General features: G+C 36.4%; 1 protein-coding gene across 4 annotated transcripts in view; it reads right to left on the reverse strand.

The window, feature by feature from the left end:
* senp6a (SUMO specific peptidase 6a) overlaps positions 1–17,661 on the reverse strand; it is a 38,627-nt gene that overhangs the window by 3,947 nt on the left and 17,019 nt on the right. For 3 of the 4 annotated variants that reach the window (XM_016542625.1, XM_016542624.1, XM_016542628.1), the window contains 13 exons: positions 16,442–16,579; positions 15,360–15,393; positions 15,084–15,272; positions 10,815–11,002; positions 10,488–10,723; positions 9,211–9,327; positions 8,936–9,058; positions 8,747–8,839; positions 6,417–6,634; positions 5,184–5,257; positions 4,475–4,563; positions 3,066–3,164; positions 2,717–2,867 (listed from right to left, as the gene is read on the reverse strand). In XM_016542625.1, coding sequence (XP_016398111.1) covers positions 2,717–2,867; positions 3,066–3,164; positions 4,475–4,563; positions 5,184–5,257; positions 6,417–6,634; positions 8,747–8,839; positions 8,936–9,058; positions 9,211–9,327; positions 10,488–10,723; positions 10,815–11,002; positions 15,084–15,272; positions 15,360–15,393; positions 16,442–16,579 — 1,749 coding nt within the window. The remainder of the gene's footprint in view (positions 1–2,716; positions 2,868–3,065; positions 3,165–4,474; positions 4,564–5,183; positions 5,258–6,416; positions 6,635–8,746; positions 8,840–8,935; positions 9,059–9,210; positions 9,328–10,487; positions 10,724–10,814; positions 11,003–15,083; positions 15,273–15,359; positions 15,394–16,441; positions 16,580–17,661) is intronic. The other variant, XM_016542626.1, reaches the window with a different exon arrangement.

The following is a 17,661-nucleotide window of genomic DNA, read 5'->3' on the forward strand; positions in this document are numbered from 1 at the left end:
CAAATAAAATAATCAATTATTGCATTAGTTGCCAACTCAACAGTCAGTTCGGTTATATGAGGGTCACTAAAGTGTCTGAATGTAAATGAGTGTTTTTATAATCTTTCATCAGCATGTAATAATTTTCTCTTCCCCTGAAGCAACTTCTTTGCTGACTGACATAAGTCAACGTGAGTGGAGAAAAATGTAATCAATAATGTACTACAGCATTGTTGTAGAATTGATTCATCTGTAGATCATCGCTTTGTTTAATCCATTATTTAAAAAAATTGCTATTCCACATTCTGCCCAATGTTGTCCTCCAAATGATGAAGTCAATGAAAACAAGTATAGTGAATGCATCTATGTAGGCTATGAGCAACTGAACATTATGTGAAATAAAGGGGTTAAAATTTAAACTCACTGCTTACCATCTGAAAGTAGATAATAACAATAATGCTCATATGATAAACAGATCACATTTATATTCTGGAAACTAAAAATACAATCACTTGTTACTTGTAAAATTTTAGACCAGCATTAAAGTCATATGATGCGATTTCAAGTTTTCCTTTCTCTTTGGAGTGTTACAAGCTCTTGGTGCATAAAGAAGATCTGTAAAGTTGCAAAGACTAAAGTCTCAAATCCAAAGAGATATTCTTTATAATAGTTAAGAGTTAACCACGCCTACCTAAAACGGCTCGTTCTAACACGCCCCCCACATATTCAAGCTAGTAAAATGTACAAAGTTTTTTAACACTTTTTTAACAGAGATTTGCTGTCAGGATGCAAAATAGAAATGTGTGACTTTCTAACATTTACAGAGAAGGATACAAGCGTAAAATGCAAGTTAATGTGCTGAGGAAAACAAGCCTCAAACGCATGAAACAGCACATGCATCCATCATATTAAACTCTGTGCTCTTTCAAAGTGCTTCACGTTTAGGACATCTTGTGTCGTTCACTTTTTTCCCGCAACTTCACTGGTGTAAAGTAGTGTAACTGACAGATGTTTTCCATGTAGAGAGTGCAATCGATAATCACATTGGTGTCAGTTTTCTTCTTTACTGATTAGTTGTTGCAGCCCTGTATTGCTGAATTACTGATTCTGATCAGCTGACAATCTTTCCAGGTGTGCAGAGCTATTATGAACAGAAATCGTAAGAAATTCAATACTGGTTTCCATTCAGATTAAGGTTATTGGTTCCTTTAAATATTATTTTAATATATCTGGGCACACAAAAAGCAACACTTCTGGCAAAATTCTGAGATCGGTTAACATAATTCCTGTAAAAATGTGCTATTGCAAAAAACAAGCTTATAACTTTTTTTGTTTGTTTTATTTCACAGCCCACGAAAGCTGCACTTGACAGCTGGCGACAGACACGGTTGTATGAAAATTCCCGTAACACTAGTTTAGGGACAAATTCTCACTATTAACTAGCATGCATATTACTAACATTAGTACTTATAAAGCACATATTAGTGTCTTATTCTGCATGACCATATATTAGATCAATTAAACCTACCCCATACATAAACGTAACAACTACCTTACTATTGCTACAGGCAGCAAATTAGGAGATTATTGTGGCGTCATAGTTAATAGTAAAGGTCCTTGCACACAGAGTCCGAAATATTTCGTATTCGTCATCCTAAAAATTAATCACGCACAGAAACCTTGCACACTGAGTCCAATGCGTGTTAATTAATCCGTTGTGAAAAAAATCACAAAACAATACTAAATGGAGTATTCAAGCAGCGAGGATGATTTTGTTGTCCTCTCGCTTCTTAAAAAGAGAAAAAGAAAGGAAATATTGGGTCCAACCAATCCTGAGATATAGAGAGGAAGGAGAGTTCCCCCTCCTTATTAAGGAGAAGAGGGATTATCACGGGCGATTTAAAGTTTACTTCAGGATGTCAGTAGCTATGTTTCCATCACCCTATTTTAATGCGCATTTTGAAGTATCGCATGAGAAAAGAGTGATGGAAATGCAAAATTTCAAATAAAAATCACTTAATTCGCAAAAAAGTTTTTATGCTCGCTTGAGTTGGTTTTTGACTCGTGCGAAAAAGGGTTGATGTGAATAATGGGAGATGGAAATGCATTTTGCGAATAAATTCCTCCAAGCGCATCAAAAAGTCATGTGACTTTGCACTCAGTTTGATGCTTTGCTAGCGATACTAGAGCCATATATTAAAAAGAAGACCACCAGTTTCTGTGAACTCAGTGTGCAAGGATCTTTATGGTGCTTTGTGCTGCGAGACGAAGTGGATGAACTTGACAATCGCCATTCTGGATTTTGGCGTTCGCTTGTACGGTGGATCTGAATTGTCAAAACACCTCTCAAAATGCTTGCTACGGATGCGAAAAACGCAGAAAATCGAACCCGATCCGAATTTTTTTATGACGGACTAAAGTTTCGGAGGCAGTGTGTAAAAGTGATTGACATAACGTGAGGTTGTATTTATTTTTCAATTTATGCAAAAATTTCGGAGTCAGTGTGCAATGGCCTTTAGAATTGGTCCAAAAACTAAAGTGAGACCTGAATTACCTATTCGATTTAATGTGAAACTATTACACTGCAATGTCATTCATCTTTACCAGGATGTCTTGGATGTGTGTGAACGAAAGCGTAGAATATGAGGAAGCTCTGGCAGTTTTTTGAAAATCTGGGGGATCCAGAATATGTTGTCCAGTCCACTATTAGATATACAGTTCCCATGAGTCCTCTCACCTCAAAGAAGCTCTCCACATACTGCAGCACATAAACTCCACAGTCACTGAAGTTATCCTGCTGGGGCACACGAGGACTCGAGCCCTTCATCACATCCTTCCCAAAACTCCTCTTGGAGCCTTTCTTCACCTCCCACTCCACCTCTAGATACCTGCACAAACACCAGGACAAACACTCACTAATATACATGCAAACTTACAGCCACTCTCGTTATTGTTTATAAACTCACGCCGATTGTCCATGATTCTCACAGAAAAATAACTATTCGTTGCAAAAACATCTGTGATCAGAAAATCACATCCATTTAAAGGTTTTATTTTTACTCGTCTGTGTCGGAACAATAACTTACTCTCGTAATGTTTTCACCACAGTCGACCTGGTTGGTCCACGCAGGGAGTCCATGATCAGAATACAAGGCCTGAGGATTTTAATAACATCACAACGAGTGCTGAAAAATAGGAACTGAATTGGAATTTAAAATGTACAATTAAATTCTAAATGGTAACCAACCCAGGTCATTGTTTATAATATACTGGTTTAAAGTAGGGATGCACCGATGTATCGGCCAATAATCGGTATCAGCCAATTAAAGTAATTGCTTAAAAACAGCAGATGATCAGGGACTATTTATGTCCTGTCAGTCAAAAGGGGGCAGAAAATGTATCAGACAGCAACTTGCATGAAGAAAATGCATGTGTCATACTTATATAAGACAATAAGACATCAACACAGCGCTGGTTATATTTGACCCTATGAATCATAGTTCAAGCCAAGGTTGCCAGGTCCACGGTTTCCCCTTCACCAAACATTATTTGCAATGCGTCTCTGATCCAAATATTGCAAAGAGCTTTGTGCTTTATGTCTAAAAAGAAACAAAGTCTCAGCTTTCAAATCCTGTACTTTTATCACAAAATGCTAACAAATAAATGACGATTTAACGCTCTGATAAAGTAAACAACGTATGCGCGTGATGTTGCTGACACAGAACAGCATACGTTGTTTACATTCAGAGGAACGCATGCACATGCGTCGTGATACTCGCCAAAATGGCACCAGGGTGACGCGGAGACAAATTGTTGAATAAAGTCGTTATTTTTGTTTTCTTTGAGCACAAAATGTATTCTCGTAGCTTCAAAAAATTACAGTTGAACCACTGATGTCACATGGATTATTTTAACGATGTCCTTACTATGTTTCTGTGCGTTGATCGTGGTAGTTACCTTGCTGTCTATGGTAGGGTCAGAGAGCTCTCGGATTTCATCAAAAATATCTTAATTTGTGTTCCGAAGAAGAACGAAGGTGTTACGGTCTTGGAATGACATGAGGGTGAGTAATTGATGACAGAATTTTCATTTTTGGGTGAACTATCCCTTTAACCTCTAATGTACCAAATGGAGGGGGGCTCCCTGTATAGTTTACAGCATTAGTTGGGAGAATTTTTTTTACTTTAATAAAACTAAATTATTGGCATCGGTATCAGCAGATATCATTCTGAATGACCACCTGTACTGGCTGAGAAATTTCTTATCGGTGCATCTCTAGCTTAAACTCTTCTGTAGCTTTCAAACTGTAAACAAACAGGGTTAATATTGGGTCATCAAAGCTAACATGCAATTAAAAAGTTAAAGAATTTATTTTTAACACATTTATCTGATTTGATGTAACGGATTCACTCTGTTCTAAAATTTTATATTGAATCAAAATATTTAATATAATGTATTAGCTATGCAAAGTTATTTGAGAAATATTTGCTCTTACTGTTTGCAGATGGTGGGTTTGGACCCCAACTCTGCTTTGTCAAAGCTCCCACACTCATCGACCAAACTGTCATCTTCACTACACCCGTCCTGAAAACACAGATAACAACATGTGAGAGAGACAGACAAAACTCCTCAAAATTATCCAAACATTACATTTCTTGTCAAAATCTAATACACACACTACACCATAATAGTGAATTGTTGTTGATAATTGAAAATAGTATTTTTCCATTATGAAAGTAAGCCTGTTTTTAATAACCCGAACTGTGTATTCCAGTAAAGGTTATCTGAAATCAGTAACCCAAATCAAATATCCCCAAATGAATGTAATCTTGCTACTTTTAGCTAGCTTTAAATGACCTCACAACCTTACATGTAAATATGAAGGAACTCCTGAACAAATGAACACAATGTTGGAAACTAAACTATTTTATTACAATTTGTGTTACCTAAAATAGTTCCATTGTTGCCTTGTAACTGTGTAAACTTTTTATTTACATTTAAGTATGTACAGTACCATTCAAAAGTTTGGGGTCAATGAGATTTTTTTTTATGTTTCTAAAAGCCTCTCCAATGCTGAATTTTCAGCATCAATACTCCAGTCCTCAGTGTCAACTGATCCTTCAGAAATCATTCTAATATGCCGATTGGCTACATGACAAAAGTCAACTCTGATACCACAGATTAGCCAAACTGAGACGACTTACCTGACATGAGCTTTGGTCATCTGAGTTATGGGAGTCATCTGTCCCATAACACTCGATTATTCGGTGTAAACCATCTAGAAATAAAAACCAAACGGAAATCAAGCAGTGACCCAGCGGCAGTCTGCATTAGGGCTGAACAATTAATTGCATTTGCGATAATATCGCGATATGAAAAAACGCGATTTTTCAATCGCAGAGGCTGCGATTACACTCGGTCACGTGACACACGAGAGTAAAGATGTGTGTTCGACTTGAAGATCGATCGGTGTATGACATCAAAGTACGGCGAGAGAAAGCATAAGGAGACGTCCACGCTCTCTTATAGCTCTCTCAGTACTTTGATGACACACCCATCGGTCTAAGCAGCGCTGCTTCAAGTCGAGCGCGGGCCATCAGCAGAAAAAGAAAATAAATAAAACAGTAAACAGCCAAAGGACGTAACTTAGAATGGGAGATGGATCGGTTTGTGAAAGCGAAGAGAAAAGCAATAGATGAAGTCGCACAGACCCAGGCAGGTGCTGGTCATTTAAAAGCTAAATGCAGAAAATATGACGAGGCATATCTTGCTCTCGGCTTCACTCACTGTGTCTATACCGGACGCCGCGCCGCAACTGCTCTACACTGGACACGACAAAGCGACCGTTGCAAATATACAGTCTATGGTCGCGTCGCATCCAGTGTACACAGCGTCACTGATTATAATGGGTCTACTGTATTTTGCCGCTCGCGTCCGGTGTAGACACGGTGTTTAATGTCGTTGGTGAGGAGGAAAGCCTGTGTGTGTCCTATGCCTTAGCGGACAGCATGAAACCCACAAAAAACAAGTGATGCAGGTGTTTTGTTCCCTGTAGGTTTTTTAAATAAAAAAAGCATTAATTTTTCATAATGTTTAGTGAAATTATTTGGTAGTCTGAGGTGGAATGGGGATTCGGGAAAGGGGGCAGATTTTTTAATAAGTTTAAAGGGGGGCGGACCAAAAAAGTTTGAGAAGCACTGGTCTAAAGTTAACAGACAGTGTTTAGTGCAGTCCACATGTTTACATATGTTTATTAGTCATACTATACAATTATTTAAAGCTTGTCTTTGTTGAATAATACAGAACATAAAGAGCTTTAAAAAATAATTGCATATTAAATCGCAATCTTGGTAAAATAAAAAAATAAAAATCACAATTAGATTATTTTCCATAATCGGTCAGCCCTATGAATGCCCTCGTGTGGCTCACGTGCTCACCTGTGTACTGCTGCTGTCTGTTCACATCAGCCAAAGATCTGTGCGGGACAGACGTGTGCTGCCTGACGTCGTCCAGTTCATCCGAACCTCCATCAGTGGGCGGGCTGGAGGAGACAGCAGTGCTATGGGCTTGAGTTTGAGGCTGGTACAGCGGGTTTAGCTCAACATGAGCCTTTTCCAGACCCGGAAAACAGATTATGGCGAGATACCAGTGTGCACTAGATGGACACAGAAAGACAGATCAGAAGTCTCATTACAAAAACATGACAATACGCACACCACTTATGCAGCTGATTTAAAATAAATCACAATGCATTTGAAGGACAGTTTAACATGTTAATTTAGTGTAAAATAACCAGTAAATAGAAGGAAGGAAGACTTTGCACTGTCAAACTTTCATTTGAATGACAATGAAAGACATTCACATGCATTCTTCCTCAGGGTGGGCGATATGACCAAAATTTGATATCACAATAACGATATATATATCACAATTAGGGATATGCCGGTATCAAATTTTCATGTTGCGATTAATTGCTAATGCTTTTATTACGGTATACGGTATTATCACGATATTGAAATTAAGTTTAAAAAAAAGTGCTGTCATAATACAGTATAACAGGTTTAATAACTTTTTTCTTATAACAAAAATAACTGAACATTTAAATGCAATAAAGCAATACAGAAAACATTTATAAAGTTAAAAGTTTTACAGCTTAAAGTGCAAAAGAACTATAAAGACCAATAGGTATTACTTTACAATAAGACCTAATTAGTTAACCTTAGTTTATTTAGAAGTGCCCACGATAACAATATCGTGCACATTAATTACCGTGATATATCGCATTACCGAATACCGGCACAATATAGTTATTTTTGCTTTTAACTTATTATGCATTTATAATATCAAAGTTTTTGATACAATAGAATTTTCATAAATTCTTGTCACCAGTTGTCAATATCACAAAAAACTAATAAAAAACACAAAAAACCCCCCCAGCAAACTCAAGCTCACTGAAGGTAAGTAACTAATTACAAGCAACAGGACAGAAAAACTACAATAAATAAATCCTACATACATTGTATAAATTAATCAAAAACACTTTTAGTTTTCACTGTGTAAATTAAATTTCTTATTAATAAAGTTACAAAAGTGATTTAGTCAAGAGCAGTGAGAGATTTTCTTTGTTTATTTAAACGGGGAGTCATCTCAATTATCACCAGTAAAATATGGAGTGCCACAAGGATTTGTCCTAGGTCCTCTGCTATTTTCAATATACATGTTGCCCCTTGGTAATATTATTAGAAAATATGGGATTAGTTTCTACTGTTATGATGATGACACTCAACTATATATCTCAACAAGACCAGATGAAACTTCCAACTTACCTAAGCTAACAGAGCGTGTTAAAAATGTAAAAGATTGGATGACCAATACACGAGATTGTCCCGTGGTAACTAGGAATTACACAAGCTTCAGTCTGGATCCAGCCCTTACAAAGACCTGAGATGACGAACACCTGAGAAGAGATGATGCCAACTCCTCAGAGGACGCCAACCCTGAAACAACATACAGAACTACCAAATTTTGCTATAAGTTTGATTGCAACATATAGTAATTGCTGTTAATAATGTTCATCGTCTGTTTGATTACATCTTTAATTGATTTTTCCGTACATTTCTGCCATATGTACATTAACTGACATAGTCACCACTGATAAGCTCCTACTAAATATATTGTAGAAACTTAATTTTCTGAAAAGCTGCTTTGCTATACAAATAAACTTGAATTGAATTGAATTGATTAACCTGAATGACAGACAGGAGGAATAATAGCCAGCTTCCCCTTTAAGACCAAACATTCGGACACAATTTACTGTTTCACATGCGTTTTCTTTCTCAGCTGTTTACTTTCACTTAAGACCTAAATTACAGTTTTTACGAGGATGCTTGCAAAGATGGGCATTTTCATACATAAGTATGTGTATTTAACCATTCAAGGCCAATAAAGCAACAAAAATACTCATGTGCTCTATGAGCAGAGGATTCATGTCTCGCAGACAGCACGAGCATATAGCAATGTTGTTTGCATTTAAATGGCTTAAAATCACTCGTTTTTAAACAGCAATGTTAAAAAATGTGTGCAAACGATACATTTTCGTGACCACAGCGCACCGCAACTTCACATGAGTGCATAACCGCGATAATACAAATTTCTACCGGCTAATCGTGTCTACCGCCGTATATATTGCCCACCCCTAATTCTTCCTGTTATGGTCAATTCCTCATGTAATCGATGGATAAATGGAGATAAATAAACCGTGTCTTACGACTCATTGATGGGCACAAAGATGAAGTCTTTCTGGAAGAGATCCACGTGACGTGTCCATGTCTTCACTCTGTTGTGTTTCCTCTTCTGTATGCTGCAACACATCATAAAGTCACATCTGAAATGCATCTCAGCACAGTAACTGAGCTCCAAGGAAATGTGAATATCTGAGATGATGACGTGAGCTCACGGTAAGTTGGACGCGTCGACCGCGTTTCTCCGCTCTCTCTGATTGAGTCTCTTATAGAAGAACGAGCTAAACACGTGACTGCGGATAGCATCTTCCTTCTTCAACTTCTCCAAAACCAGATATCTAGTAGCACACAGCACACGATTAGCAGATAATGTCGAATTTATGCCCACTTACAAAAAAAAACAACTTTCATGAGGTTTACAATTTTTATTTTTTTATAAAAACAATATTTGGTCACAACAATTAATATTGACTGAAATAAAGATAATGACTTTAAATAGAAGTCGATGATGACGTCGTTGAGAAACTCTCCGTCGTTCAGACAGTGGAGGTCCTCATTGGTTACAGAGATTCCTCCTTTAGCAGGCGGCGGGGGGTAAACCAACAACCTACAGAAACAAACAAATACAACACCAGCTTCAACATATCTTTGGCGTTTTATATAACATTTAAAGTGCCCCTATTATGGATTTTTGAAAATTAGCTTTCATGCAGTGTGTAACACAACTCTAAGTGAATGAAAACATCCTGCGAAGTTTTAAATCTGAAAGTGCACCGTGTATAAAGTTATTGTCTCTCAAAAGAAAGAGTCGACTCTAAATCTTTGAAACTAGTAATTTTTAAAACGAATCCCAAGCCGTTTCATGTTGACGTCAACATGAAACGGCTTGGGATTCGTTTTAAAAATTACTAGTTTCAAAGATTTAGAGTCGACTCTTTCTTTTGAGAGACAATAACTTTAGGTAAAAATAAATGCATATTATAAGACAATGAAAGTGTTTTTTGACCTTGCATGCATGTCAACCTGTTGTTGGGGACTCCCAAAACCAAAATATGAACCTTTCATTACCCATAATAGGGGCACTTTAACATTAACATTTAGCAGACGCTTTTATTCAAAGCGACTTACAAATGAGGAAATTCTAAATGAATTTTATATGTATGGAATATTTTATTTCCTGATTTTTTTTTCTACTGGCCATCGGCTCAAATTTTCACTGGCCTCCCAAAATTGTCAATGGCCCACAATAAAAAAAGAATAATTTTTATCGTTTTTCACCCATGCAACCTTGTATTGTAATAAATGTTAATACCTTGAACGTTTAAATAGGCAAGACTTAAAAACATGCAAATGCTAAACTTTTGTGATTATGCACTATATACTGTATATTGGGGTTGTTGGAAATAATCGATTCTCCGATGCATTGTGATTCTCTTCAATGAAAAATTGTAGGTTGCTGATTGGAGAAGTCATGCAGAGAGAAGTCATTTTCACTACAAAAACAAGTAAAGACATTTTGATTAAACAAGTTTTTTTCTTCTTGCCAAGCTGAAATTAAATGTTGGAGCCAGAGAAGATAGTAAGTGGGAAGTGAAAATTTGACCAACTGGCCTGATTAAGCTAGCAGAAAAAAAAAATTTAAGCACAGTACCCAACAACAAAGGAAAAGAAGAAAATAATCACTGTGCCAAATCATAGAGAAAATTTAAAACAAATGTGCCATGTGACACATGAAGATACAACTGATGTGTTTGGTTAGAGTCTTACTTTATGATCGGACCAGTGAAGGTTGGCTGGAGCTCTGCCATCTCGTCGTCCTCTTCACAGTACTCCTGGAGCCGAGCGGACATGCGCGTTCGCACGCTCGTCGCTGCACAAGAGACGGAGGCTGCTGGGGCTGGATTTACTGTTGCCACGGTAACCGTCACTACCGGAAAGGATGCAGAGGCTGATAGGGTTGAAGATGAAGGTGTTTCTGATACTGCAGCTCTCACTTCTTTACCCTGAGGTGAAGGACAAACATTGGCACCTTTAACACATGAGAATTAAACTCATCAAGTCATAATTATCATGATTGAGCGCAACATAAATCACCTTTTCTTTTTTATTGGAGGCTTTATTGTACTCAACCAGTCGAACGTTGGCCTCATCAAAGTTGATCTTCTTGGGGAAATCTGACAGATTGTTGTTTCTGCCGATTTCAGCAAGGATATCCTCCAGAATCATCTGCGTTTGCAATGAGGGGGCGCTCTCGAAAATCAATACAATATACTTCTCATCGTCTGGAGAGCATCAACAAAAAAAGGAAAGGAGTAAGATGTCAGATCAAGTCCAAATACAAGCAATAAAATAACCAACAGAACCAAAAGAAACCAAGAGCATAAAGTGCTCTTGAAACAAAATCACTACCAAAAGAAAGAGTTTTGGACAGTGTCATATGTCAATAAGTCAGACCTAAAAATCTGAGTTTCGCTGCATTAGTAGGGCCCTATGAAATCCATTTCATTTTCCGGCCGAATACCTCAAGCGTGTGACAGAAATGTTACGCCCCTTACCATACTGTGATGCTGTGTCCCGGTGCGATAAGACAACACCAATAAATTCCATTATAAACGAGGCATTTGTTGCATCCAGTGGGGACATAATTACTGATTATAATGACTTATACTGTCTTTTTACGTATTGCGTTGCATCGCGCCACGTAAACATAAAAACAGTGCGTCCTCCTCCAAGTTAAGTCATATTCATGAAAAAAAAATTGTTTTGCGATGTCTTAAGAGTAATGTGCAATATCTTAATATCTTTTCAATGTTTAGGGGTAACGTACTCCCTCATGACTGGTGCCAGTGCTATAAAGTGAAGCATCAGCTTCAGCTTTTCCCCCCAAACGTCACTGCAGCTGTTGGCAGTTCCAGATAGCTCCGCCCTTGCACCATAGCTCGTGACCGGAAGAGAAGATGAGTCGTTTTGAGGGGGAGGGGAGGTTAACTAACCACTGATTTCTAGTTGTGTCCTCTTTTGGAAGTCCAAACAAAGTCGTTTTTTTGGACTTCCAAACAAAACACACAGCGTCACACACGGCGGGCTTGAGAACGGAGCAGCCGGCGGATTCGACGAAGGAGGCTTGCGGCAACCACATGTGCAACCACATGTGACAACCCCGGGCTGGACTCCGCTTCGTCCACGGTGAAAGCCGATCTGGTGATCCACAGCGCGAAGTTGCTGTATTCCCTCAGCGACCAGCACGGATCAGCTCTAGGCATGCCGAAGCGGATATCGTCCTCTTTTGGAAGACCAAACAAAGTAGTTTCGCTTTCACAACGAATCACGACATGGCGGCGGCAGCAACAACAATACTACAGCGAGAATAAAAGTTACGCCTTCTTTCTTTGCGTGAACATTTGGGCGGTGTTATGCAAATCTTCCCACATCGTGACGTAGACATGTGGGGGCGTGTTAGAACGAGCTGTTTTAGGTAGGCGTGGCTGACTCTTAACTTTTATAAAGAATATCTCTTTGGATTTGAGACTTTAGTCTTTGCAACTTTAGGGATCCTATTTATGCACCAAGAGCTTGTAACACTCCAAAGAGAAAGGAAAACTTGAAATTGACCCCTTTTTTCTTCTTTTTTTTTTCAAATTCTGTTTTTTGTTTACATTTAAATTTTTCTGGATTCAGTTTTTTTTCCATTTTTATTTTTCTAGACTGTTTTAATGGTAAAATTAAATTTCATTAGTCAACAAACATGTCTAATTAATTGAAATCATGAAACTTACACAATTTATTAAATGTTTAACAAAAATTACATTTTAAGGCCCTATGAAATGTGTTTTATTTTTACCAAATTCTGTGTTTTCCATTAATATTCTGGATTCTATTTTAATGGTTTAATTAAATTGTAATAAACAAAAAAAAAAATCTGTGTTTAATTGATTTAATAAAGAATATTAATTTATTTTATTTTTATTTTTTTCAGAAATACTGTGTATTTACATTTTTCTACTAAATAAATCCTGGTGCATAATTTTTCGGGTAAACATTTATTATTATTAGTAGTAGTTCTATCATTATTACATAAAGTGATATTTCTGTCACAGTTTATTTAAGTTAAACCGAACTTTTATTTTGACGGGTTGCTGTGAAGACCTTTAAGTTTCTTTCTGTTTGTATATATGACAACGTTAGTTTTTTTCAAAAGAAACAGTAAAACGCTCATGAAGTGACTCTTAGAGAAATTCTAGAGACTGTTTATGTGTTTATGTACTTATATATTGAAACGGCAGAGGCTGAAAATATTTCAGTATGTGTGCAGTAAATTTGATTCCATTCGTTCATAGACGCACAGAACATCTGTCATATTTTTTACTTACACAGTATTTTTGTGGCTTAATATTCACCAAACACCAATCCATATCATGTTCTGATTTAATTGTACTGACCTACATTTGATTTATTCATCCAAAATTCTGCAAATTCCGTGACATTCCGCGTTACACACTAAAATCCATTTTTAAACTCCACTAAAACATTTTTATGACTGGATTCCGTGATTCTGTCCGCGTTTTCCACATCGTGGAAATCATAGGGCCGTACATTAGGTGAAACTTTAAGCAAGTATCACTTTCAAAGAAATGATGCTTGAGCTTTTCTACGGCCCTATGAAATCAGTTTTATTTTTTTCCCAAATTCCATTTTTTCCATTTTAATTTTTCTGAATTCCGTTTTTTTTTCCCGTTTTAATTTTGCTGAACTCCTTTTTAATAGTTAAATTAAATATTACCAATCAAAAAGCATGTCTAATTAATTAAAATCATGAAACTTATACAATTTCACATCAATTTATTAAAAGTTTAACAAAAATTACATGTTTAGGGCTCTATGCAATGTTTTATTTTTTCCCACCATATGTTTTATTGTTACCAAATTCTGTGTTTTAGCATGTGTAGTTATTTGAATGCATAAAACAACTTAATTTATTTAAAGTTAAGTAAATTAATTTATTTAAAATTTATTTAAAGTTAAGTTCTTAAAATATGAAATTATGAAATATGAAATTTATGAAATATTTTTTTCCTCAAAAATTCTCTGTTGCCTATTAAAATTTTGGTTATGAAATGAAGGCATAAAACATTAATTTCATTTATCTTTTAATTATTGAAAATTAAACTTTTTTTGGCAAACAAAGGGGATTTACTATTAAAATTCAAAGATGGAATAAATTATGTGTGAATATTCCTAAAAAAAAAATGAAGTTTTAATAATTGTAGTAGTAGTGGTATGTGTGTATGTATGTATTCTACTAAACAATAGTAATATATTCCTGGCACAATGTCTTCAATTTAAACCAAACTTTTATTTTGACGGGTTCCTGTGAATACCTTTAAAGGGGTCATATGATGTGATTTAAATTTTTCCTTTCTCTTTGAAGTGTTACAAGCTGGTCATGCATAAAGATGATCTGTAAAGTTGCAAAGACTAAAGTCTCAAATGCTCAGTATCATTTCTGATTATTTTAATGCTGAAAACAATTTTGCTGCTCCATTTTTTTGAAGAAACTATTTTTTCATGATTCTCTTATAAATACAATTTTGAGCACTCCAGGGTGATTATTCAAATTATCCAGCCATGGCTTCCTGTTTCACAGGAATATAAATAGGAGGGAAAACAAAGCATTGGAAAATAGTTGGGTCTCGGGGTCAGAAAACCTTAAAAAAAAAAAATCAAACAGCACCTACATCACCACATGTTGTTTGGGAGGGTTTCAAGAAAAAAAATCAAGAAAAGAAAATGCTCTCATAGCACCATCAAGAAGCTGGGAATCTGAAGGGTCTGGAGTGATTCTGGATGAAGGAATGGTCTCTGATCTCTTGTCAGGTGCTCTCTAACCTCATCAGGCATTATAGGAGAAAACTCAGAGCTGTTAAACTGGCAAATGGAGGTTTAAAAAAGTATTGAATAAAAGGGTGCCGTTAATTGTGGCCACTGTGTATTAGAGAAAAACATTTATGTCATAATGATATTTCCCCCCATTTTAAATTCGTATTCTCCAATGAAAGGTTAGATTTATGTGAATTTTTTTAATAAAAGATCAAAATGATGAACAATGCAGATTTATTATCACAGTTACCAAGGGTGCCGATATTTTTGGCCATGACTGTATCACCTCGTAATGGGAAGGTAAATTTTTGATCGGAATTTTTGATTATTGATTAGAAGGTGCTCCTACATTTTTGACCGCGCTCCTAAATTTTTTAAACTAGGAGCACAAGCGCTCCTAAAAAGAAAAGTAAGAGTAGAGCCCTGGGCATACTTTGCTTTTAAGGAGATTTTGCTTTATACGGAGCGCAACGTTGTGATACTCACTGTTGCCGCTGCAGTCGTACCATACTCCTCCCTCGTCCTGAGACATCTGCAGCTGAGTCTGTAATCGCTGGCACTCCTCATCGGTGGTCTGCAGAAACAGGACTGGCAGCTTCTTGACGGTACACCACTCACATCTGGTCAGCTCCGCCGACCGCAAGAAAACGCTCTCCAACACATTCATATCAGGACCTTCAATCACAACACCACAAGTCTTATTTTACACAAAAGTCATAATAGTGACTGAATGAACCACATGTAACATTGCATTCTACTTACCTTCTGTCTCCAGCTGTATGTTTTCCACTGTAAACTAGAAGAAAAAACAACCCACAATGAATAACAAAATTCTCTCAAAGAAAACACACTAGATGTAACGTACATGTTAGAGGTTGACTGACATACTGGTTTTACAGATTAATCTCAAACAGAAAGCAACTATTGATTATCAGAAAAAAACACATATCTTAACAGCAATAGTTTACAATGGTTATTCTTCGAATGCTGCATTTATGTATATATTTAAAATTTTGTACTTATTTTATTTTTTTACTTACAGTCCATACCTATTGTCTAGTGCTGTGTTCGATACATCGATACGACGATGTATTGTCACAGAGATTTGACGATACGAGTATCGATACAGCTGGCCCTGTATCGATATTGTAGCACGTGTGCAGCAGTGGACCGCGCTTAATTTGAATACGAGAGCACCGTTTAAAATGTCGATTAGTCGAAAAGTGCGAGGTTTCTAAAAAATTATGAATAGAGCATAATATATTGGCTACAGCAAGGTTTAATTTGGCCGCAGAGGAACACAACCGGGGTTGCCTGATTAGATTATTAGATAGACTTCTATCCATATTAGACAGAACTGAATGACGACAGCGAGCAAGAGGGAGAATGTGAGCGGTGTGCGCTCAGGCGCTGCGGCTGCCGTCCTCAGCGCCGTCAAAATAAAAGTCCCAACTCGAACACATCGGCCTAACAGACTAACTTATCGGCCAATGCCGATATTTGAAAAATGCCAAATATCGGCCGATATATCGGTCAACCACTAGTTACCAGTATCTGTAAAATCCACTATTGGTTGAACTATAATTTAGGTGAATAATTATAGCATACCTCCAGTGAACTATATCAAGCAATCTCACTTTTGGACAATCATGAACATGTAGACAGCATCCAAAACAGCATTTTGAAGGACGCATCAGCTGCATAACTTGCAGAATAATTTAGATGTTCAAGAACTAACAGCACTAAACGGCAAGAAGATCATTTAGTATTAAAAAAAAGGTAAAAAAAATAAATAAATTCCAGACCCTGCAGGTTATATGAATCAGGTTTTTGGTTGATCTCACCACAACAGGTTTGGTGACCATCCTGCGCAGAGTGCCGATCCTTACGCTCCTGCACTCCAGAATAATACTGCTCAGCTTTATCATCTGACCCATTTTCCTCTTCTTAGGAGATGGATCTTCACACACAGTGTTCCCAAACTACATGAGAATAATAAATTACATATCATTTATTTATTCACTTTTTAACGCCATGCCAGCACCAAGGCTATTTTCATGGCGATCTCTGAATAATATAAGGTATACAATTAACAAAAGGTTATAAAAGACGTTTCAGATGTACACTAGACAGAAATTCTCAAATAAATTTTTTAATAAATCAGTTAGACACACCTCTGAATAAAACCGTTGTCTATTTACATTAAAAACAGTACAATCCAATAAAATATGCTTCACAGTCATTTTCGTTTGGCAAGTAAGGCATGATGGTGGTTCTACACCTTTTAATAAATATCCATGTGTAAATCTTGTGTGACCTAAAAGACTCCTTGTAAAGACAACCTGGTCGTACCTAGATTTAAAATGAGTAAAAAAATTTTTTTTCTTACACTAGGATTTGTTTCATATAACTTATTTTCATGACATTTATCCCATTCTATCTGCCACGTCATTAATATAAGAGTTTATCACAGGTTTATGATATAATATAATATAATATATGACCCTGGAGCACAAAACCAGTCTTAAGTCGCTTGGGTATATTTGTAGCAATAGCCAAAAAAACATTGGGGGTCAAATATGGGTCAAAAATATAAATTTTTCTTGTCATCATGTTCCATGAAGATATTTGTAAATTTCCTACTGTATATATATCAAAACTTTTTGATTAGTAATATGCATTGCTGAGCACTTCATTTGGACAATTTAAAGGCGATTTTCTCAATATTTGGATTTTTTTGCACCCTCAGATTCCAGATTTTCAGGCCAAATAGTGTCCTATCCTAACAAACCTTACATCAGTGGAAAGCTTATTTATCCAGCTTCCAGATGATGTATAAATCCCAATTTCAAAAAATTGACCCTTATGGCTGGTTTTGTGCTCCAGGGTCACATATGATATAATATAATATATACGTACACACTCTAAATACAAGAAATGACCTAGTGAACACATTCATCCTTTCAAAATGATTTTCAGAAAAAATATATATATGTTGTAAATTAATGCAAATTCTGCTGATGTCACATTTGTCACATGTTTGAAAAATACATTAAAAAAAAAA

Source organism: Sinocyclocheilus rhinocerous, unplaced genomic scaffold (assembly GCF_001515625.1).
Source record: "Sinocyclocheilus rhinocerous isolate Xijiao unplaced genomic scaffold, SAMN03320098_v1.1 scaffold819, whole genome shotgun sequence".
In the NCBI taxonomy this organism is placed as follows: Eukaryota; Metazoa; Chordata; class Actinopteri; order Cypriniformes; family Cyprinidae; genus Sinocyclocheilus; species Sinocyclocheilus rhinocerous.